This window comes from Rousettus aegyptiacus, unplaced genomic scaffold (genome assembly GCF_014176215.1).
Source record: "Rousettus aegyptiacus isolate mRouAeg1 unplaced genomic scaffold, mRouAeg1.p scaffold_m13_p_6, whole genome shotgun sequence".
NCBI lineage: Eukaryota > Metazoa > Chordata > Mammalia > Chiroptera > Pteropodidae > Rousettus > Rousettus aegyptiacus.
The window spans coordinates 66,361,264-66,386,456 of NW_023416309.1; the positions used below are offsets into that span (position 1 = coordinate 66,361,264).

A 25,193-nucleotide genomic window follows, 5' to 3' on the forward strand; every position below is an offset into this window, starting at 1 on the left:
GAAAATTATTCTTTTTTTAACTGCTGATATCATCATTACCTAGATAAAAGCCCCAAAGAATCTATGAATAAGTAATTAGCATTAAAAGGATAATTTAGGGAGGTGGCTGCTCTTTATTTTTTAAAATCAAATGCACATGTTAGAAAAATGTAATTTTGTAATTAATTCCAACATAAGGCATATAAAATAATTATGAAAAAGCAATAAAACATAAAAGACTTCCGAAACAAATGGATAGATAGATGTATTTATAGATTGGCAGACTCAATATTATAAAAAAAAAAAAAAAAAAAAATCATTCTCCCTAAACTGATCTATTGAGATTCTATATGATTCCGCTGAAAATTCCAGAAAGATGTTTTAGGAAACTGAAAAATGTAATCTTAAAAGTTATATATATGAGGTAGTAAAAATATTTAAAACAGGCTTGTTGGAAGTAGGGCTTGACTTATTGAGGAGAAAAAAGAATTATTATAAAGCTGTAGTAATTAGGAGATTATCTGTTGTATTTGTATATCAACACCACAAAGGCCAATAAATAAAAATACAAAGCCCAGAAACTTAAATTATATTAGAACTAAAACTGTAGAACAGTAGGAAAAGATGAACTTTTCAATTAATCATCCATACAGGAAAAAAAAATGAATGTTGACCCTTAACCTGAGGCAAACAAATCAATTTCTGGTAGATTAAGAATAATGTACATCAGCAGCATGGCACTGGGAGAATATCTCCAGGTCTCTTCCATTGAAGTAACAAGTTGGTCAGCTGTAATTAGATAATGCATTCCCTACTTAACATATCTGAAAAGTTCCTGGCATTAAGGTATCTGAAGGTGAGGGAATCAAGGCCACCTGGTGAGAAGGGAGGGGATAAGGATAGGGACAAAAGCTACAAATGCAAAATGGTGCTCACCAGTGGCCCCAGCAAATGCAACAACTGTGAAGGGTTGGGGTACAAACCCCACTGGGCAAACCAGAGGAGCAGATACAGCAATCAGAGCTGGGTGGCCAGCACTGATAAAAGCTGAGCCCAGATAAAGGGAAGAGAAGTGATGCAAAGATTGGGCATTCCACAAACCATCATCACTCTACCAAGATATTCACAGATTCAAGAACCTGCCCTCCACCTTATTCTCCTGTGGTGTACCAGACAGTAAAATCCTCACTTTGGACAGAGAGTAAAAAGGTAGAAAAAGATTTTCCAACTGAAGTGTTCTATACTCACTGGGGCTAAACCAACTAAAAAAAGAGTCACAGACAATGCATACCCGCTTCCTACTGTCTACCACTCTCCCATCCATCTTAGCGGAGCCTAGTAGAAATAGCTGGGTCAATTCTGACAGAGTGGTTCTGCCCGCTGGCTTCTGGCTATAAGAAAGCAGTGCTAGAACACATAGGACAAGAGGCCCATAGCCTGCCACTTCCCATCACAGGAGTGGTACTCCGAGACTAAAGCCATCAGGTAGTAAAGGGCATGCCCATTTCCTGGAGGAATATGGGGTGGTTTCCATGGCAGAGGCGACATCCCCTAACAGATATCATAGCAGCCCCAGCAGCATAGGTAAAGAGAAAATAAAAATTTGTGCTTCTGACCACCTGCTAGAAAACAAAAGACCTCTACTTAACCTACTAAACAGTGAAGAGTCAAATACTTAGGGGAAAAAAATTAATTCCCACAAATGCCCAAGCAGATTAATAATCCATTAAGTACAATGAATAACAAAGAACAAGGAAATTCAGAAAGAAAATGAAAAAAAAATCTCCAGAAAATTAACTTAAAGACATGGAAGACTGAGATTTAAATGACAGGGAATTCAAGACTGCAGTTTTGAAAAAACTTAATGAGGTACCAGAAAAATCAGAAAAGCAATTCAATGAGTTCAGAAATAAAATCAATGAACAAATGGAGTACTTCACCAGAGACTGAAATTATAAAAAACAACCAAATACTGGAGCTTAAGAACTCAATATATGAGATAAAGAATAAACTAGTGAGCTTAAGAAACGAAGCAGATTGGATTGAGGAAAATATCAGTGACATTGAAGACAGAAATCTAGAAATGACTTAGGTGGAAGAAGGGGAAGAATCGAGAAAAAAGAAAGAACTCTACAAGAACTATGTGACTCCACTACAAAGAACAATATAATAATGAGTCTCTTAGAAGAAGAGAGGGAGAAGGAAATAGAGAGTCTATTCAAACAAATAATCAATGAAAACTTCCCAAACCTATGGCAAGAATTGGATCCTCAATTCCAGGAAGCTAACAGAACACCTAATTGTATCAATACAAAAAGGCCTTCTCTAAGGTATATTATATTAAAGCTGCCAAAAATTCTCAAGGCAGCCAGGTAAAAGAAGACTGTAACCTATAAAGGAAACTTCATTAAATTAACATCAGATTTTTCTGCAGAAATTCTACCAGCTAGGATAGAGTGAAATCAAATATTCATTTTATTAAGAAAAATCACCAGCCAAGAATAACATATCCAGCGAAGTTATCTTTTGGATGTGAAAGAGAAATAAATGCTTTTCTATATATACAGAAGCTGAGGGAATTTACCACACAAGACCTACATTACAAGAAATTTTGATAGGTGCTCTTCTACATAAAACAAAAAGATGACAGAATACCAAACTATGAGTATGATGACAGACAGAAGCAGGAATAACTGCAACTCTTGTTCAGAATAGAGTATTAAATATTTAAAGAGTAAAGGAAATAAAAGCATTAAAAAAAGACAACAGCTGTTGCAATGTGGGAATGAATGCACAGGATAAAAAGGGATAACTTGTGACAACAAAACCATAAAGAGAGAGAGGGAAAAGGATTAAACTTGCACAGGTGAACAGTAGAAAACAGACTATTGTACACATAAACAATTTTTTGCATAAACCTAATGATAAAAACAAAAATCTAGAATTTAGGCACATAACAACAAAAAAAGAAAAAACAAAAGAAAAAATACAGAATACCACCAAAATAACAGATAGAAACAGGAGAGAAAAAAAAAAGAGAACAATGGAGATACCAAGCTACTAGAAGACAAAAGATAAAATGGTTATAGGAAATCCTCATATGTCAATAATCATCCTAAATGTAAACAGACTTAGCTCACCAATTAAAAGGTACAGAGCAGTATTACAATTTAAAAAACAAAACTAAACTGTGTGCTGCCTTCAAGAGACACATCTTAGCTTCAAAGGCAAAGACTCAAAGTGAAGAGGTGAAAAATGATTTTTTTCCTGGATACACGCAAATGGTATCCAGAAAAAAGCAAGTGTAATCAAACTTATATCAGACAAAATAGATTTCAAGATTTAAAAGTGGACATTTTATAATGATAAAGGGAATAATACATCAAAAACACATAATATTTATTAATACGTATATGCACCCAACCTGGAAGCACCAGAAGATATAAAGCAAATACTGAAAGAACTAAAGGGAGAATCTGACAAAAAATGCAATTATAGCAGGGGACCTACCACTATAATATACTACAATTATAGCAATGAACAGATCACCGAAGGAGAAAAATCAAGAAGAAACTATCAACCCTAAATGACACATTAGATCAAATAGACATAATCGATATTTACAAACCTTTTCATACATAACACAAGATACATTCTCTAGTGCACATGAAACAAACTCAAGGATAGACCATATGTTAGGATAGACAATACCAGCCTCTACAAATTAAGACTGAAATCACAGTACGGATATTCTCCAACCACAATGCTTTGAAACTGAAAATCGACTGCAAAAGAATGCTGGAAAAGCCACAAATATGTGGAGATTAAACAACATGCTACCAAATAACAACTGGATCACAAAAGAAATAAAATAAGAGATCAAAATAAACAGAGACAAATGAGAATGACAATATAACATATCAAAATTTTGGGGGTACTGCAAAAGCAGTAATAATAGCAAAGTTTATAGCATTACAGGCCTACCTTCTAAGAAGAATATTTTCAAATACATACCCTAACATTTCAAAGAACTAGAAAAAAAAGGAACAAAGTCCTAAGTCAACAGAAGGAACAAAATAATAAAAATTAGAGCAAAATTAAATGAAATAGAGAAGATGGAGTATTAGATAAAAGCAGAGTTCATCTCCTCCCAGGTCTGCAATTAACTTACAAACAAATTATAAAATGATCAATGTGGAGAATCATCTGAAGTCCAGCTGATCATAAGACCTACATTTGATAATATAAAGGAACCATATCTAAGCTGGGAGGAGAGGCAAAGTCATATATTGGGCTGGACCCACACCCGTGGGTAGTGGAGGAACACTGGGGGGGAGAACAAGGCTGCAGAGGTTCTCGTGAAGGGTAAGTGGTCCTGGTCTCATTTGGGGGCTCCCCAGCCCAGGGTCCCAGGCCAGAGAAGAGGCAATTCCAAGAATTCTGAGTATGAAAACCAGAGGGGATTCTGGTCATTTGGGGGAGATGGAAAGAGATTGAAACCATAGACGCCCCTTTGAAGGACCTGCACAAAGGCTTTCTGACCTGTGGGCACTCACCCAGACACAAGCAGTAGGTCAGAGACTCACATGGGATTCATACTGAGAAAGTCTGCATTACATGGCGCTAGCAAAAGGGCTGGAAGGGCAGCCACCCTTGTGCCTTCGTCTGGCCCACCTACTAGGCAATCTACAGACCAGCCAGCTTGACTGTGCAGACCCCTCCCATAGAATCATTAGGAAGCACTGGCCTGAGGGGATCAGCCCACCACACCCAACCTGCAGATGGCCTAAGGATTTTGTTGCTGGATAGCTGCCAAGCCCACCTCCAATTCAGGACCAAATATTCACAGCTGGCAGTGAGCCTCATTTCCATTTCCAGCTGGTGGCCAGTGCTGTGAGCCCCATTTCCGACATAGGATCAGGCAGATCACTAATGCCAACACATAATTAGGCGGATCTCTGGGACCCGTGGGCTAGTCTCTGACAGCACCTGGTCTTGCTGTGATCCGGGACTTCCATGGGAACTCGTGAACAGTTACCAAAGTTTCAGCAATGCTGAGGCTGCATCGATCTGCTATTGTCTCTTTGAGACCCAGCCCCAAACTACCCACAAACTGCTGGAGGAGGCCCACTGACATTGAACTGTTATAGACCTGCCCCACCCCTCCCCTGATCTCCTAGGCCATACAGGCAACAAACTAGCTCCCAGAGGTCGGGCACTACACAGAAATCAGTGGCAGACAACCTCTGCTGCCTACAAGAATTGCAATATTGTGTCTGAGGAGTAAAACCACCCCAGATGGCAGCTGGTCTCACTGTGATTTGTGACTGCAGTGGGAACACCCAGGCACGGAAGTTGCTGCAAAACTGAGGTTGTTTTGGCCGGACAGACCTTGTATCTCTGAGATCCTGCTTCACCCAAGCCACAAAGTGCCTGCAGTCCATTGACAGGCAGCCTCCCGTGACCTGCTTGGCTCTGGGGTTGTACAGTCTCACAGGCAACAGACCTTGGTTAGAACAGCTAGCGCATTTCAGGGAAAACAGCTGTGGGCAGACCACTGCTACCTGTATAAGCAGCACTATCTCTTGAGGAAATTGCAGTGGTCTGTATTGGCCAGATAGCCCTTGACTCCCTGAGCTCCTGCCCCATTCAATACACAAAGTGACCACTGCACATTGCTAGGCAGCTGCCCCTGCCCTGGGGTAGCGCATTCAGGCCCACGGTGGGCAACAGCTGACCTTGCTACAAATGGAAACTCGTACAGGAAGCCACAGAGACAGCACTAGCACGTAAATTGACACTGCAGTGGCAGGGGAAAATTTACTCAGTAGGCCCAGGAGAATACCAGGTACGCTGTGCCACCTAACATGCATATCACCCAGAGGCTCATCCAGTTTCAGAGACTTACAGGCAACTAACAGGCAGTGCTGGGCCTTGAGGAGCACTAGTCCTTCTGCTGAACTGCCACAGGTCAAGGACGAGGGATAACTGACCACTGTCTACAGCGTTGTCTCTTGAAATTATCTATAGATCCAGCATTGGCAACAACAATCTACAGATCACTTTGTAGTTCCCACCAGGTAGCTCTGAGTAATCAAAAGCAAAGGCTAACCTTGGCCTATTGGGGAGCCCCTCCCAAAAGACCACAAAACCAATGCATCTGGAGGCTGGAACCAGAACACAATGGAGCAACTCCTCACTCGTCGCATTACTGATATACGCAAAGGGTGGTCACAACAAATACACAAGACTGCTAGGGCAAATCCAACTCAGTGGGGTCAGTCAACACACAGGAACTCTTACCCTGTGGGTGCAGCCAATTCCCACAATTAGCCTGAGAGTTAATCCTATCCACTGATGTACAAGCAACAATAAAGGCTTAGTAACAACAGAAGATCACATATAACGCCCACAAAGATCATGTCTACAGCCCCCAACATACGGGATCTGGGAGATTGGGCCACTGGGCCACATAGGACACCTTCCACATTAGGACATCTGGCCAAGGCTGAGAGACAGCACAAATATTCCTGAAACCTAGACACGAACACAGAAAGGCTAATAAAATGAAAAAAATAAAGGAACAAGCCACAAATGAAGCAAGAGAAAACTCCAGAAAATAAGCTAAATGAAATGGAGGCAATCGACCTACCAGAGAGTGAGTTCAAAATAATGGTTATAAGGATGCTCAACAAATTTATGGGGAGAATAAATGAGCACACACTGAGAACCTCAATAGCATAAAAAAGGACACAGAAACCATAAAAACACCAGACAGAAATGATAAATTCAATAATTGAAATGCAGAATACACTAGAAGGATTCAAGAGTAAACTGGACGAAGCAGAAGGTCGAATCAGCGAACTGGAAGACAAGGTAGCAGACTGTACCCAATCAGAACAACAAAAAAGAGAATTTGAAAAAATTAGGATAGTTTAAGAGACCTCTGGGACAACATGAAGCATAACAAAATCTGGATGACAGGAGTACCTGAAGAGGATGAGAGAGACCAAGGGGTTGAGAATCTGTTTGAAGAAATAATGACAGAAAATTTCCTTAAACTGACAAAGAAATTAGATATACAAGTTCAAGAAACACAAAGAGTCACAAACAAGAGGAATTCAGACTTACACCAAAACCCATCAAAATTTAAATGCTAAAGATCAAAGAAAAAGTGAGAATTTTAAAAGCTACAAGAAAAATGCAGCTAGTTACTTACAAGGGTATCCCCGTAAGAATGTCTGCTGATTTTTCAATGGAAACTTTGCAGGCAAGAAGGGACTGGCAAAAAATATTCGTAGTGATGAAAAACAAGAATCTACAAACACGAATATGCTACCCTTAAGACTTTCGATTAAAATGGAGGGTGAGATAAAGAGCTTCCCAGACAGGGAAAAGCTTAAAGAATTCATCACCAATAAGCCAGTAGTACAAAAAATGTTAAAGAAACTTCTGCAAAAAGAGAACAGGTAAGAAAGCAAATAGAAAAAATAATTACAAATAATAAAATGGCAGTAATCACTTTAAGTGGATTAAATGCTCCAATCAAATGACACAGGGCAGTCAAATGGATAAGAAAACAAGACCCACGCATATGCTGTCTACAAGAGATCCACTTCAGATCAGATGACACTCACAGACTGAGAGTAAAGGGATGGAAAAACATTTCACACAAATGCAAATGAAAAAAGTCAGGGTAGCGATTCTTATGTCAGATAAAAAAGACATTAAAACAAAGGCTATAATAAGAGACAAAAAAAGGCATTACATAATGATAAAGGGATTGATAAATCAGGAGGACATAGCCCTAGTAAACATATACACACCCAACATAGGAGCAACTACATTCATAAAGCAATTATTGAATGACAAAAAAGGAGAGATCAATAGTAATACACTCATAGTAGTACACTCATAGTAACACCCCATTGGCACCAGTGGACAGATCTTCCAGGCAAGAATTAAAAAGGAAACAATGGCTCTAAAAGACACACTAGACCAGATGGATTTGATAGATGTTTTCAGAGCATTTTACCCCAAGGCAGCAAACTACACATTCTTCTCAAGTGCACATGGAACATTTTCCAGGATGGACTCAAATAAATAAAATCAGAAATGAAAGAAGAGAAATAACTACGGACTCCACAGTAATACAAAGGATCGTAAGAAAATACTACAAGCACTTACATGCCAACAAATTGGTCAATCTGGAAGAAATGGACACATTCCTACAAACGTAGAATCTCCCAAGACTGAGTCAAGAAGAAGCAGAGAATCTGAACCGACCGATTACCGCCAATGAAATAGAATCGGTAATCAAAAACCTCCCAAAAAACAAGAGCCCTGGAACAGATGGCTTCATAGGTGAATTTTACCAAACATTCAAAGAAGAATTAACACCTATTCTTCTCAAACTATTCCAAAAAATTCAAGAAGAAGGAAGGCTCCCTAACTCCTTTGATCAGGCCACCATTACCTCGATTCCAATACAAGACAAAGACATTACAAAAAAGAGAAAACTATAGGCTAATATCTTTAATGAACATTGATACAAAAATCCTCAACAAAATATTAGCAAACCGAATTCAGCAAAACATTAAAAATCATGGGGGTGGCTCCATAGGGTAGCAGTTTAGGACGTCTACTTTGCACGCAGAAGGTCCTGGGTTCCTGCCCCAGGTGGAGTCACGGACCATATCATGCCACAAGCGTGTGGGAGGAGACTCCTTGCCTTCAGAGATCCAGTTCTTAAGGGGAAATGGCAACATCTATGGGTCAGGGGTGGAAGTGGGGGTGGGGGGCGGATTCAAAGAGGGGGAAAAAAAATCATACACCATGACCAAGTTGGATTTATTCCCGGGATGCAAGGTTGGTACAATATCCGCAAATCAGTTAATGTGATGCACCACATTAACGAATCAAAGGATAACAACCATATGATCACATCAATAGATGCGGAAAAAGGTTTCAACAAAATCCAGCATCCATTTATGATAAAAACTCTCAGCAGAGTGGGAATAGAGGGAACATACCTCAACATGATAAAGGCCACATATGACAAACCCACAGCTAACATCATACCCGATGGAGAAAGGCTAAAAGCGTTTTCCTTAAGATCAGGAACAAGACAAGGATGCCCTTGGAAGTCTTAGCCACAGCAATAAGACAAGAAAGAGAATAAAATGTATCTGAATTGGAAAGCAAGAAATAAAACTCTCATTATTTGCCCATCACATGCTATGTATAGAGAACCCTAAAGATTCCATCAAGAAACTGTTAGAACTGATCAACGAATTCGGTAAAGTAGCAGGTTACAAAATAAATATTCAGAAGTCAGTGGCATTTTTATACACCCACGATGAACTTTCAGAAAGAGAAATTAAGAAAACAATCCCATTTACGATTGCATCGAAAACTATAAAATACCTGGGATTCAAATTAACCAAGCAGGTAAAAGACTCAGAAAATTATGTCATTGAAAAGAGAAGTTAAAGAAGATACAAATAAATGGAAGCATATACCATGCTCAAAGCAATCTACAGATTCAATGCAATCCCTATTAAAAACCCGATGGCATTTTTCAGAGCTAGAACAAATAATCGTAAAATTTATATGGAACCATAAAAGACCCCAAATAGCCATGGCAATCTTGAGAAAGAACAAAGTTGGAAGTATCACACTACCTGATATCAAACTATACTACAAGGCTACAGTCAAAACAGCATCGTACTGGCATAAAAACAGATACATAGATCAATAGAACAGAACAGAGAGACCAGAAATAAATCCGTGCCTATATGCTCACTTACTATATGACAAAGGAAGTAAGAATATACAATGAAGTAAAGACAATCTCTTCAATAAATGGTGTTGGGAAAATTGAACAGATACATGAGGAAAAAAAAGAAAAAAAAATAGAAACTGGACCACCTTCCTAAACACTATACAAGAATAGATTTAAATGGATTAAAGACTTAGATGTAAGACCCGAAACCAAAAACTTCTAGAAGAAACCACAGGCAGTAAACTGATATTACTAACAGTAATTTATTTTCAGATATGTCTCCCCGGACAAGAAAAACAAAAGAAAAATAAACAAATGGGACTATATCAAACTAAAATGTTTTTGTACAGCAAAGGAAATCATCAACAAAACAAAAAGACAGCTGACTGATTGGGAGAAGATATTTGCTAACAATACATCTGATAAGCAGTTACTATCCAAAATATGTAAAGAACTCATACAACTCAACTCATATAACTCAGCAAACAATTCGATTAAAAAATGGGCAGGAGACCTGAACTGATATCTCACCAAAGAGGAAACGCAGATGGCTAATAAACACATAAAAAGATGCTCAAGGTCGCTAATCATCAGAAAAATGCAAATTAAAACCACAATGAGGTATTACCTGACACCTGTCAAAATGGCTATCATCAATAAATTAAAAAACAAGTGTTGGCAAGGATGTGGAGAAAAGGGAACCCTCATACATTGTGAGTGGGAATGCAAATTGGTACAGCCGCTATAGAAAACAGTCTGGAGGTTTCTCAAAAAATTAAAAATTGATCTACCTTTTGACCCAGCAATTGTACCTCTGGATATTTATCCAAAGAAAATCAAAACAAGTCGTAAGGATCTATGCACTCCAATATTCATGGCAGCACAATTTACAGCAGCCAAGAGAAGGAGGCAACCTAAATGCCCATCGACAGAAGACTGGATAAAGAATTTCTGGTTTATATGTACAATGGAATATTACTCAGCCATTAAAATAAATGAAATCCTACCATTTGCAATGACATGGACAGACCTAGAGGTTATTATGCTGAGTGAAGTAAGTCAGGGAAGGATAAATACCATATGATTTCACTTGTATGACGAATTTAAGGAACAAAAAGAACAAACTAATCAAAAGCAGACTCACAAATATAGTAGAAAATTTGGTGACGGACTAAGGGGTGGGAAGGTTGAGGGGCTGGAAGAATGGGGTGAAGGATTAAAGAAGTACAATTTTGTAGTTGATAGATGCTCACAGGGATGGCAAGCGCGGCATAGGGAATGCAGTTAGCATTAATATATCTGCTAGGTGCAAAACCATAGGACAGACAGAGCAATTAGGGAGATCCTTTTATAAACTATATAAATGTCTAACCAAAGTACTGTATACTTGAAACTAATTTAAATAAATAAATAATTTTTTAAAAAAAAGAAAAAGGGAATTATGAGAGAAGAGAAAATAATAAAACAAAGAACTGGTTCTTTGAAAAGATTAACAAAATTGACAAATCTTGGGCTAGACCCACTAAGGAAAAAAGAAGAGAGATAAACAAAATCAGAAATAAAAGAGAAGTTACAATGGGCACCACAGAAATACAAAGACGATACAAAAATATTATGAAAGGTTATACACCACCGAATTCGATAACCTACAAGAAATGAAAAAGTTCTTAGAAATATATAACCTTCCTGTAACTGGAAGACCTCAATAGACTAGTCAATAGGAAAGTGAAACAGTCAAAAGTCTAGAACCAGATGACTTCATTAGTAAATTCTACCAAGCATCAAATAAGATTTAATACTTATCTTTCACAACTCATCTAAAAACTTGAAGAATAATACTTCCTAAATCATTTTATGAGGCCAGCATTACCCCTGATACCAAATCCTGGCAAGGATAATACACAAAAAAAGAAAATTACATACCAAAATCTCTGATGAATATAAATATAAAAATCCTAAACAAAATACTAGCGAATTGAATACAACAATACATTAAAAATACATTACGATCAAGTGGGGCTCATTCCAGGGATGATGCAAGGATGGTTCAACATACACAATCTGTGTGATACATCACATTAACAAAATAAAAAATGAAAATCAAATGATCTAAGGAAAAAAAAAAAGGGAAATCAAATGATTATATCAATCAACAGATGCAGAAAGTAAATCTGACAAGATACATCCATTTATAATGTATGAAAACACAATAAAATGAGTATAGGAGGAAAGTACCTCAACATAATAAAAACCATAGTGACAAACACTTGGCTAATTACTATACTTGACTGTAAAAACCTGAAAGCTTATTCTCTAAGACCAGAACAAAACAAGGAAGGATACCCATTCTCACCACTGTTATTCAATATAGTACAGGAAGTCCTAGCCAGAGCAATCAGGCAAGAGAAAGAAATAAAAGGCATCCAAGTTGGGAATTAAGAAGTAAAAGTGTCACTTTTTGCAGACAGCATGATTCTAAATATAGAGAACTATCAGAAACAATAAACAAGGATATACAAAAATCCGTTGTGTTCCTACATACTAACAATGAAATGTCAGAAAAAGAAACGAAAAAAACAATTTCTCTTGTGATTGCAACAAAAAACACCTAGGAATAAACTTAACAAAGATTGTAAAGGATCTATACACTGAAAACTACAAGATATTATTGAAAGAAATTGAAGAAGACACAAAGAAATGGAAAGGTATTCCATATTCGCAGATTAGAAGAATCAACATAGTTAAAATGGCTGTATTACCTAAAACAATAAACAGATTTAATGCAATCCACAACAAAATCCCAGTGGAATTTTCACAGAAATAGCGCGCGCGCGCGCACACACACACACACACACACACACACACATCAAATTTGTATGAAACCACAAATGACCATGAATAGCTAAAACAATCCCGAGAAAAATGAACAAAGCCAGAGATATCACACTCCTTGACTTCGAATTATACTACAAAGCTAATCAAAACAGTATACTGGCAGGAAAACAGACACACAAACCAACTGAACAGAATTGAACCAACAGAAATAAACCAACATATATAAGAGCAACTAACTTTCGACAAAGGAGCCAAAAACATACAATGTAGAAAGAAGTAGTGTTGGGAAAATTGGAAAACCACATGCATGAGAATGAAACTATACTGCTATATAACACCATACATAAAAATTAACTCAAAATGAATAAAAGATCTAAATATAAGACCTGAAACAATAAAATACATAGTAGAAGAAAACATAGGTACTAAACTTAAGAACCTAGGTCTCAGAGAGGATTTTATGAATTTGACCCCAAAAGCAAGGGAAATAAAAGCAAAAATAAATGAATGGCACTACATCAAACTAAAAAGTTTCTATGGCACAAAAGAAACCATCAACAAAACAAAAAGGCAACCAACTGAATGGGAGAAGATATCTGCAAATATTATCATCAATATGGTGGCTAACATCCAAAATACCTAAAGAACTGAGAACTCAACAACAAAAAGAACACAATCCTATTTAAAAACGTGCAGAGGACCTGAACACTTTTCCCAAGAAGACATACAAGTAGCCAACAGATATATGCAAAGATGCTCAACTTCACTAGCCATAAGGGAAATACAAACCAAAACCACAATAAGATGTCATCTCACACCTGTTAAAATGGCTATTATGAGTAATATGAGAAAGAAGTGTTGGACATGATGTGGAAAAAAAGAAACCCTCAGACACTGCTGGTGGGACTGTAAATTTGTACAGCCACTATGGAAAAAGTATGGAAGTTCTTCAAAATATTAAGAACAGAGCTACCATATGACCCAGCAATCTCTCTTCTGGGTATCTACCTGAAAAACTTGAAAACACTATTCATAAAGATATATGTAACCTTATGTTCACCACAGCATTATACACAGTAGTGAAGACATGGAAACAACCTAAATGTCCTTTGATGGATGACTGGATAATGAAGATGTGGTACATGCATACAATGGAATGCTACTCAGCCATAGGGATGAAATACTGTCATTTTTGATAACATGAATGTATCACAAGAGTATCATGCTAAGCAAAATAAGTCAGATGGAAAAGGACAACCACAAGATTTAACTCATATGTCAGATATAAAGTAAAGCAACAAACAAAACAAACTCACAGACAGATTTAAAAGAGGGGTATTTAGTTACCAGAGGGGAAGTAAGGTGGGAGGAATTATGAAGAGGGTAAAGAAGGTCAAATGTATGGTGACTGAGGGGGACTAGAATTTGGGTGGTAAGTGCACAATGCAATATACAGAGGATGTATTATAGAATTATACAATTGAAAGTTATATAATGTTATTAAGCAATATCACCCCAATAAATTTAATAAAAAGAAAAAAGGAAAAAAAATGAGAAGCAAAACCATAAAACTTTTAAAAAGACAATATAGTAATCTATTTTAATGACCCCAGGGTGGTCTCATATAAAATCTAAATAAATTCTGTTAACCGAAAAAACACTACTAGGCTCAAAGACCTAAATGTAGGCACTAAAACTTTGAAACTCGTAAAAGAAAACATAGGTACTGGAGGATGGTTCAAGGTGGCAACGTAGGACGACCCTGAACTCACCTCCTCCCATGGACACACTGAATCTTCAGCTTTATATGGAATAATTTCCTCTGAAGAAGACCTGAAAACTAACTGAGCAATTCCTTCACAACAGGCAAACGAAGAAAATGCGACGTCAAAACAGGCAGCTCCAGAATGAACCATGGAGAGGAAAGAAGTGGAGTGCTCGTGGAGGGAGCATGAAAAGGGAACATGCTAGTAAAAGGGAGCAGGTTATTAGGTGGTTTGTGTGAGTGGCTGAAAGTATAAGAAGCCAAGAAGCTAAACAGTAAATAAATGGATCAAACACCTGGAAGCATAAGAAGGGAAAACAGGAGAAAAAGGACAAATAGGTGTGAACAGAAGATAATTTTAGATATGAAACTGTTAATGATACATAGAAAATAAAGCTTGTGGCTACAAAAGAAAGAAAACACAGGTATACATCTTTGTAATCTTTGATTATGCAACAGTTTCTTAGGTAGGACACCAAACATACAAGTAATAAAAATAGAAAATAAATTTGACTTCATCACAAATAAAAACTCGGCCCTGGTGCAATTCCATCCTGAACAGCTATTCTTGGAACAGCAGTCGTTTATCACCATCCTTCTTCTTTCCCAACTAAGTGCAAGTCACCATCCCATGCTACTTTCAACATACATTAAATTCTCAAATGGATTTCTGTCCATTTCTGACTTTTCTAGGCAGTTCCTACTGTTTTCCACATACTGGGATTACACAGTTTAATTTACTGAGTTTTAACATTTTTTAACATCTTGTAGAGCCTGCCCTGATCAGCACTGTATTTTTGGAATTTCTTAAGTTATTCTATTTTTTAACTTCCTTTTTAACTTCTTTCCTTCCTTCCTTCCTTCCTTCCTTCCTTCCTTCCTTCCTTCCTTCCCCTTCCTTCCTTCTTTCCTTCCTTCCATCCTTCCCTCCCTCCCTCCCTCCCTCCTTCCTTCCTTTTTCCTTTATTTTTGGCTCAAGGCAATTTTCTGCCTCACCCCACCCCAAAAATGTGAGAGCCATCTACATATGGAAGAGTCAAAGGACATGGACATGAGCACGATGAGGTTCCAGAACCATCTTTTCAGTTACAACAAAGAGTATCATTTTACAGTGGATAATGATGAAAATGAGCACCAGTTATCTTTAAGAATAGTCAGTTTAGGGGCTGCTGCAAAGGATTCATTAAACACTGTTGAAAGAGAGGCAATGATTTATGAAGGCAGTCTAAAGTAACACCGGCAATTTTGAAACCATCTGTATATCCAATGGTTTCCCTGAAGGGCTTTGAAATAACACCACCTGTGGTCTAAATGTGGTTCAAGGCCTGTAAATACTGACAGACCCACTTAGTAGCTTTGGAGGAAGATACATAGTCAGAAGATGAAGAGGAGAATGTGAAACTCCCAAGTATATCTAGAAGTGGAGCAGGGTTTCACAGAAAAAAAAGTAAAACCTGATGATAAAGATAAGAAGGAGGAAACTGAAGAAAAAGCTCCAGTAGAGAAATCTATACAAGTCTACAGCCATGCCACCCTGAACGTGATTGATTTCGTCTGATCGCGAAAGCTAAGCGGGGTCAGGCCTGGTTAGTACTTAGATAGGAGACCACCTAGGAATACCAGGTGCTCTAGGCATTAATAAAAAGAAAATAAAGAAATCTATACAAAATAATTCCAACCAAAAGATCACAAAATCCAAACCAGAATGGAAAAGACTCAAAACCATCAACACCAAGATCGAAAGGTCAAGAATCCTTCAAAAAATCAGGAAAAAACTCCTTAAATACCAAAAGGTCTAATTCTGTAGACGATATTAAAGCAAAAATGCAGGCAAGTCTAGAAAAAGCACAATGAATAATCCTGGTAAAATAAGAACAATGGTAGGAGACAGGAAAAGGAGAGACATAGTTCATACTGAGTATCGTCAATAATCAATAACAGAATCTTCTATTTAAATTTCAATCCCATTTCTTGATCTGCCACCCACTCACATCCCCTTCCAGGCTGGATATAATCTCACACTAAAAAAAATTTTGTACATGAATGTTGTAACGGCATTATTCATAATATCCCAAATGTCCATGAACTTATGAATGAATAAACAAAACAAAGTATATTCATGCAATATAATTTTATTCAGCCATTAAAAGAAATAAAGTGCTGATACAAGGTACAGCATGAATACTGAAAACATGCTAAATAAAAGAAACCTGACACAAGGGGCCACAAATATGATTCTATTTATCTGAAATGTCCAGAATAGGCAAACCCATATAGACAGAAAAGAGGTTAATAGTTGTCAGGGGCTGGGGGGAAAAGGAAATTGAGTAATTGCTAATAGATATGTAGTTTCTTTTCAAAGTGATAGAAATGTTCTATAATTATCTAATGGTGATAACTACACAACTTTATAAATACATTAAAAGCCACTGAACTGTACACTTTAAAAAGGTGAATATTATGGTATGTAAATTTTTTTATCTCAATTTTTAAAAATCTCCCCCCCCCAAAAAAAAACAAGCCACAAAATAGGAGATATCCACTATACACATAAAACAAGAGACTTTAGGAAATACTAAAAATAAGAAAATGACACCCCAAAAAATCCATATAAAAAATATAACTTATAAACAAATTAAAATAAGCTCTCATTCCTAATCAGGGAAATGCAAATTAAAAACACAGTGAGAACTATTTCATATCCAATTTACAAAATTATCAAATGAAAAAAAATTATCAAATGAAGGCAAGGCTATGTACAAACTGGAACTTGTATATGCTACCAGTGGCAATGTAAAATGGTACTGCCATTTTAGCAAATTTGTTATCATCTAGCATACCCAAAGATATGTATTCTCTCTGGCAAACCAGTGTCATTCCTGGGTATATGCCCTAGAAAATCTGTTTATGTGTGAACCAAAAAATATAGCACCACTGAATGGAATAGCAACAAATTCAAAACAACCCATCCAATAAGATCAAAAATAGAATGGACAAATTTTGTTATCGATTATCATATATTCAGATAATATAACAGAGGAAGCTAATGGAGGAATTAAGTAATAGCAAAAAAAAAAAAGTCACAGAATATACAAAGCATGATTCCTTTTATATAAAGTTAAAAAATATGGAAAATTTAATATTATCTTCTTTAGGGAGATAAACATACCTTCTTAGAATATATTAAGCAGTAAAATCAAACACTTACTTGTTTCTTTTTCAGTTTAAGGATCTGCTGTTCTACTTTTGCAATTTCTCGATCTACACGATCCATACTCTGTATTAACTCTTCCTTTGAAAGTTTTGAAGGTGAAGCATTTTGATCATCTCCACATGCTTGCCCAGAGACTGGAGAAGATGGAGCTTCATGTTTGCCTCCAAATGCTGGATCCTTTAGAGAAGAAAATCAAGAACAATTTATTCCTCACTAATAGCCAACGTTAGTGTCAAGAATCTCTTAACTAAAAAAGTCCATTTTAAAACACAGCAGAGCCATGTGTGCTATTTTTCTATATGGTAGTCCTATAGTAGTAACTTTCACACTCACATACAACCCCCACTGATGTTTCTACCACCATTATAATTTAAACATATCATTCACTATTCTGAAGATCTTAAAAGCTATACAGAATAAGATGGCAAGGTAGCTGACCAGCCTTTAGTATAACAATACTGAGACTAAAGAGAATTTCTGGGTAAATAATAATACAATCACGACAGGAAGATATCAATTTCTCAAACGTTTCCTTGCAATGGTTCTTCAAAAGGTCTGAACATGGAGGATGGAAAATAGTACATATGCCAGATAAAAGCTGTGTTCTCTTTTACCTGGCTATGATATGACCAAGAGCTCCTACTAGAAAGTTTTCGGCTTTCCAAGGGCCAATACTAAGGAACAGAAGTCAGAAAAATGACCAAGGAGCTTTTGTTGCTACTATCACCTAGGCCTACCTTCCTAAAGGGCAACTAAGCCTGCCCACATTATAGCACATGTAACATCTCTTTAGCCAAATTTGTCATCCTATTACACCTTAAAATCAGCAGTGAACTATAGCAGAATAAAAGTCCTTCCACCAAAATCTATCACTCAACAACACTCACACATACACACACAATTAGTATCCAGTCTAAGTTGATGATATAAGCAATACTATAAAGCAGATGAATTTTAGATTAAGGTACTAGTTTTCTTTAGGCTATAAGAAGCACCTAGAATAAGCATAGTTCAGACGACTATAGTTGATCTGAGGAGAACGTTATTTGTAACTTAACAGGGATTGTACTAAATCTGTATACTGCTATAGACAGTAAGGACATTTTAACAATAGTAATCCTTTCAATTCATATGCATGGTACATCTTTCCAGTTATTTGTATATTTTTCAATTTCTGTCTTCAATGTTTTCAGAGTACAGGTCTTTTATCTCTTTGGTCTTATTCTTAGATATGTTATTCTTTTAGATGCAACTGTAAATGGATTTTCTGAGTTTTTCCTAATCATTATTGGTGTGCAGAGACACAACAGATTTCTGTACATTGATTTTGTACTCTGCAACTGTACTGAAGTCGTTTACTGGTTCTAATAGTTTTTTGGTGGCATCTTTAGGGTTTCTTATATATAGTATCTGTCATCCACAAATGAGTGTTTTATTTCTTCCTTTCCAATTTGGATGCCTTTTATTTCTTTTTGTTTGACTGCTGGGGCTAGGACTTCCAATACTACACTGAATAGAAGTGGTGATAGTAGGCATTCTTGTCTTGTTCTGATCTTAGAGGAAAAGCTTTCGGCTCTTCACCATTGAGCATATTAGCCATACGTGTGTCATTCACAGCCTTTATTATGTTGCAATATGTTCCTTCTATACCCACTCTGTTGAGAGTTTTTATCATAGAAGGATACTGAATTTTGTCAAATGCTTTTTCTGCATCTAGTAAGATGATTATATGGTTTGTATCCTTTTTCTGTTATTGTGATGTATCACATTGATTTATGAATGTTGAACCATTTTTGCATCCTTATCAATGAGCTTTTAAAATATCTTTCTGCTAAAAAAAATCCCATAGCCATATATTACGTTTGTGGTAACTTATTCAGTCATGGAAGAAGCCTTTGTTCAATATATTATTTTTTTTTTTTAAATATTACAAAACACTTCTTTTAAACACAAAAACTATAACACCGATATTTTATATGGTGAGGTGGGTCTCAAAAATCCCAGAAGCTTAGCTCATTTCTAGCTTATCACAAAAAGATTTTCCCCACTTATTAATTTGAAAATTTTCAAATTTACATAAAAGTTGAAAGGTGAGCATCATGAATACTCATTCTTCATCCAGAATCACCAGTTTTAACATTTTACTATATTTGTTCTCTCTCTACACATACATAAACACCTACCTTTTTTCATTTGGCTGAACTATTTAAAAATAAATTGTAGACATATTCACTATCTTTTAAATCACTTTTCACTACATAAAAACTCAAAGAAAATGTGTGGGTATTTTTTTTAACTGATATCAAGGTGGAAAGGGCCATTACTCATAAAGGTAAATAAACTTTATGGGAAAGAGATTTGATAACAAAAAGAAGGGGAGGGTAAGATATATTAACACATGATAGTAAAGGTATTAACACTTTTATTATGAGTTACAAAGAATTAGTTTATTCTCTCTAAAATAAATATTTATTCAATACCTACTAAGTACCAGGAACTTCCTAATCTGCAGATTTAACAATAAGCAAAGGGACAGTTAAAAAAGATAAATTCAGAAACAAACTAAGGACATAATACACAAACATGCATTTCGCTAAAGGCAAATAATAAACAAGAGAAAAAGGGATTTGATCTTAATAGAACCTTCTCATTAATCTACAATATACATTCTTTGAAATATCATGAAACATAGCTACACACTAAAATTAGTTATCTCCAAGATATAGAATTACAAGTAAGTTTTTTCCTTTTTATTTGCAAGTTTCCTAAAGAATATATTTTTTACTATGTTAAAAAACAATGTTTTCTCTTCATAAAAATTATAAGCACAGTTAAATCTTACCATAAATGTGTTTTCTCGCATGTAGCAAGTTAATAAATTGCAAGTGAGTTTCACAAGATTATTTAACATTTAATTTAAATTCAGTAAAACTGTGGTAGCTTTGAGTACCTCAGCCCACATTTTACAGTCCAACAAATCAGTACAAAATGCCTGAGAGTTATTCAATAACAATTTTTTTACAACAGTCAAGACTGTTTCATTTACCAAAAAGTCAAAAGTACTGATTTTCAAAGTCTAGCGCAGTAAGTCTGTAGTTTTTAGTTTTGTTTAACAAAATTTTTACTTTCCCACAGCACTAACCTTTAGAGACTGGTGTAACTGGACTTTCCTTTAAATATGGTCCCTGAATATAGCTAAATAAACATTAGAGACCAACAACTTCATAAGGTAAGAGAACAAATATTTACCTTCTTAGCATCTGCAGATCTCAAACCTTCTGGCAGCGTGTGCACTAAAGGTAAGACTGCAGCACTGACACGCTGGAAATGGGAATCGGAAACCTGCTCCAGACGTGGTCGTTTGGATTCCAGTGAATCATGATCCACTGGGGATGGGCCTGGGTGAAACTGTTCATACCCAGTTCTTCTTTCTTGAGGCCTAATATAAAGAAAATAAACACTTGAAATTTTTTAAGTGATGTATGACTTCCTGCTAATAACCTTGGCTGGATTTGAAATAAATTTTAAAATTATGTTTACTTTCAAAGTTAACTCCTCCCCACCCCTTTCCCAGAAGAATATATACCTCACTGTAAAGTACTATTAAACTTCTAATTCTAATAGAAAAAGTTTCTTCAAGGGAGGTGGGAGTGCTAGTCGTAAAGAAGTGACAGACGTAACAAAAGATTTCAATTTGCGGAAAATTTAAAGTTGCTGAAAAAATCCAAAAAATAATATATTTAACTGATGTCATAATAACTGAATTCAGTATAATCTAGACTAGAAGAATATTTTAACCAATAAAAAGCAGGAAAAACACAAATCTAGCAATTGCTACATGGAAAGATAAACGACTTGAGTTATGAGGTAATATGAAGACTTTAAAAAGTCTTTGATTGGAAATGCAACATTGTTTTGATGATATAATTTTGACCCCCAAAACAGGTTTTCTGTCTAGTTTCTCCAAGTATTTTTAAGTGTCCTGAAGGTCAGGAAACTGGCTTTGATTTCTTTACATGATGAGCTATACAGAGTATTACATATGGGGGTATTTGTTAACTTGACTATTCATTTTCTACCATGATATTTAGAAAAGCAACATTTTAGTTTGTGGCCAAGCTTTTAACAAGTCTCTCAAAAAACAACATTACACTGTAATGATAATCACTGGGTGTCATTTTTAGAATAGATAATAAACTAAACCCTGAGGTCTATAAAATTATTATACTTTGAAAATTTGAAATCTCATTCTAGATATAACATCCCCATTTTTAAAAATTCACAATTATGTCACAAAAAAACAGTGAAGTAGGAAGCTCCAGGAATAAGACAAGGATGCCTGTTTTTGCCACTTGTCTTTAATACGGTGTTGGGAGATCTTATTAGAGCATTAGACAATAAAAAATAAAATAAAAGGCACCCAAACCGGAAAGGAAAAAGTACTTTTATTTGCAGATGACATAATCTCATATGTTTAAAAAAAAAATAAAACACTAAAGAATCCACACAAAAAAATGTTAAAGCTAATAAATGAATAGAGCGAAGTTACTGGATACAAAATCAACATGCAAAAATCAATTGTATTTCCACACACTAGCAATGAATAATCTAAAATTGACATTAAGAAAACAATTCCATTTTTAATAGTATCCAAAGAATAAAATAGGAATAAACTTGGCCAACGAGGCTCAAGACATAAACACTGAAACAACACAAACACTGCTGAAAGAAATTAAGGAAAAGTTAAATAAAGAGTAAGACATCCCATGTCATATATTGAAAGATATAATATTGTTAAGACAATACTACACAAAGCTATCTATAGATTCGATGTGATCTGTATCAAAATCCCAGTGGCTTTTTTTCATAAACAGAAAAACCCAACATAAAATTCATATGTAATCTCATGGGACCCCAAATAGCCAAAACGATTTTAGAAAAGAAATACAAAGTTAGAGAACTCACACTCTTCAATTTCGAAATTTACTACAAAGCTACAGTAATCAAGAGTGTGGTACTGCCATAAGGAAGGACACTATCTTCCCTGGTCGTCATATTCTAACAGTCTTCTGTGGCACATACAGTGATTTTCCACAGGGGATACCAGCATAAATAATTTTAAAACAATCAACTTCGAGATCCTGAAATTTCATATATATACATACCTTACATAAACTGGCCTACCAGATAAGAAACTAGTGGTTCTCCTTTCCCTACTTCTTTTTCATAATTGTCCTTCTCTCATTTTACAAAAGAAAAGCTTAAGTCTCCCTCATACGCTAGAGTAATAACCCTCAAAATATAAACATCTTCGGAGCAGCAAAAAAAAAAAAATCCTTCTGCAAGATAACAGTTCTCAAATTTCTGCCTTCATCAAAATTGAAAAACTTAAGTTGTTAACTGCTATTTTCACAAATAAGTATGAAATAGATAAATTGGACTTCACCAAAATTAAAAACTTTTGTACATCAAAGGACACCATCAAAAGAAGGAAAAGACAATCCACAGGATGGGAGAAAAGGTTCTAAATCATGTATGTGATAAGGCTTTAATATCCAGAATATATAAAGAACTCCTACAACTCAATAACAGACAAAAACTACCCCACACAGAAAAGTATGTGATTTGGGACACATACCTCATAAGAAATTATTTGTGGACAAGCTTTCTTGGTACTTTCATCATAATAAAAAAATAAGAATAGAGGAAGCATTTATATCAGTCTGTTGAGATCTTGCTTCCAGGTGTATCCTCTTTTTGGCTCAAATAAATTGTATAAAGATTCAAAAAAAAAATAGAATACATGTTGCCTTCCTTCTGGCAATAAGTAACATTTTTAAAACAACCCCGTCAATCTCATTAATGTATGGATGCATTTCCATAAAATTTTACTTCCACTTAATAAATCTGCTTCTCAATATCTTAAATGACTGTTTTGATCACTCTTATAATAATTATAATGTAATAATTATGATATTTCAGGCCAGAAATTTTTTAAGCATAGCACATTATAAACATATACTTTCATATCTATTTGTTACTGAAGTATGATAGGTTGATCAATAAAAGACTTTGAATAATAAAAACATATCACATTAGAATAAATCTTCTAAAAAGAGAATGAATAAATTAGTTCTAAATAAAAGGAATAAAAAACAAGCCCTATTAAAGACAAGCTTTTTTCAAAAACAGTATTAAGCAGATAGATGATATCAAATCTCCATGGTAGAGTCCACTGGGTAGTTTTAAAAGCATATTGCAGCAGTTTTTGTTTTAAAATGCTAATATTTTCAATATGACAAATTATTTTCATCTTTTAAACTTACTATTAAGAACTTTAGGTGTCGACTTAAAAATATATTAAGGCAGAATACAGCTTCTAAAAATTCTTTTAGAGAATATATTAAATAACAAGTTTGAAGACTACCATTTTAATCATTTTCCTTTCCCTCGCTCCTTCACAGGCTTCCATCTCTTCGTATCTTTAGATGTTAGAAATATCCCAGGCCATCTTTAAACTATTGCTCTTTTCAATTTCCACACTTCCTAGATCACATATACCAATCTGTATCTTAAATGAGACCCTCCCAAGCATGCTAGATACATTTCCTCCTGGATGTTCCATGGGTACCCCAAACTTGATTCATACCAAACTGAAGGTGTCCTACATTGTTGCTCTATCGTTAATCCCTATCACAGTTGATGGAACTAACCCAACAAACTACACACCAAGCTAGAAATCCGGGTCTCCTCCCTTACCTTTGCCAACTGCCAGGTTTTGGCAGCCTTACCTCTTAATTTACTCAAGTCTATCTCCTCTCCATCAGTTACATCACCCTATCTTATACCCATATTTTTCTCCTTCTCTTACAGGTCCCTTACGTGCTCTCTCGGGCTTCTAGTATATCTCAAATTCATCCTCCACAAAGCAGCCAGAGGTAATCTATAAAAACAAGCATCTGGCATTAGGTAAAGACCAAGCCCCTCAACACAGCACTTAGAACCAGGGCCACCACTAGCTTGCACAGAGATTTTGTATCAAATTTCTATAAGCACATATGAGCAACCTGCTGGCACACAAGGCCTGGATAACCACCTGAGCTGGATTTCAGCCCTCAGTTGTCCCCTTAAATGGGCATGCTGTGCAGGACACAACCTAAAAAAGCTGACTTAGAAAAGCTAAGTTAACAAGTATTACATTTTGCCTCCAGCAACTCTGCCTGTGAGATTTACCAAAGCCAGAGAAGGTGAAGTGTATTCAATGCTGGAGGAGAACCTCAAGCAACCAGGGCGAGGACAATTAAGAAAAAGACTGAGTATGAAAAACTCTCTTTCCATCAAAAACAAAAACAAAAACACCACTATTTTCCATTTCAGCTTGCCAATTCTTTTTAGAACAAAACCACTGACACATAAATCATTAAATATATAATTTAACATTTAAAATTTCAAAAAAATTTAAATGAACTATAAAAATCTTTGTGAAAGCAAATACATTGGGAGTCTTGGTGGAGCTAAGTGTGAAATTTACATTCTAAATTAACATATCTGCCTTTTAAAAACTAATACCCAACACTGGTAGAATGGTGTAGCCACTCTGGAAATAGTCTGGTAGT

General features: G+C 35.8%; 1 protein-coding gene and 2 pseudogenes across 20 annotated transcripts in view; 2 read left to right on the forward strand and 1 right to left on the reverse strand.

The window, feature by feature from the left end:
• Positions 1–25,193, reverse strand: part of NCOR1 (nuclear receptor corepressor 1) — a 171,474-nt gene that overhangs the window by 110,755 nt on the left and 35,526 nt on the right. For all 20 annotated transcript variants that reach the window (XM_036223863.1, XM_036223862.1, XM_036223873.1 and 17 more), the window contains 2 exons: positions 20,827–21,016; positions 17,572–17,754 (listed from right to left, as the gene is read on the reverse strand). In XM_036223863.1, the coding sequence (XP_036079756.1) occupies positions 17,572–17,754; positions 20,827–21,016 (373 nt within the window). The remainder of the gene's footprint in view (positions 1–17,571; positions 17,755–20,826; positions 21,017–25,193) is intronic.
• On the forward strand, positions 15,391–16,217 carry LOC118603807 (annotated as a pseudogene).
• LOC118604241 lies at positions 15,880–15,998 on the forward strand (annotated as a pseudogene).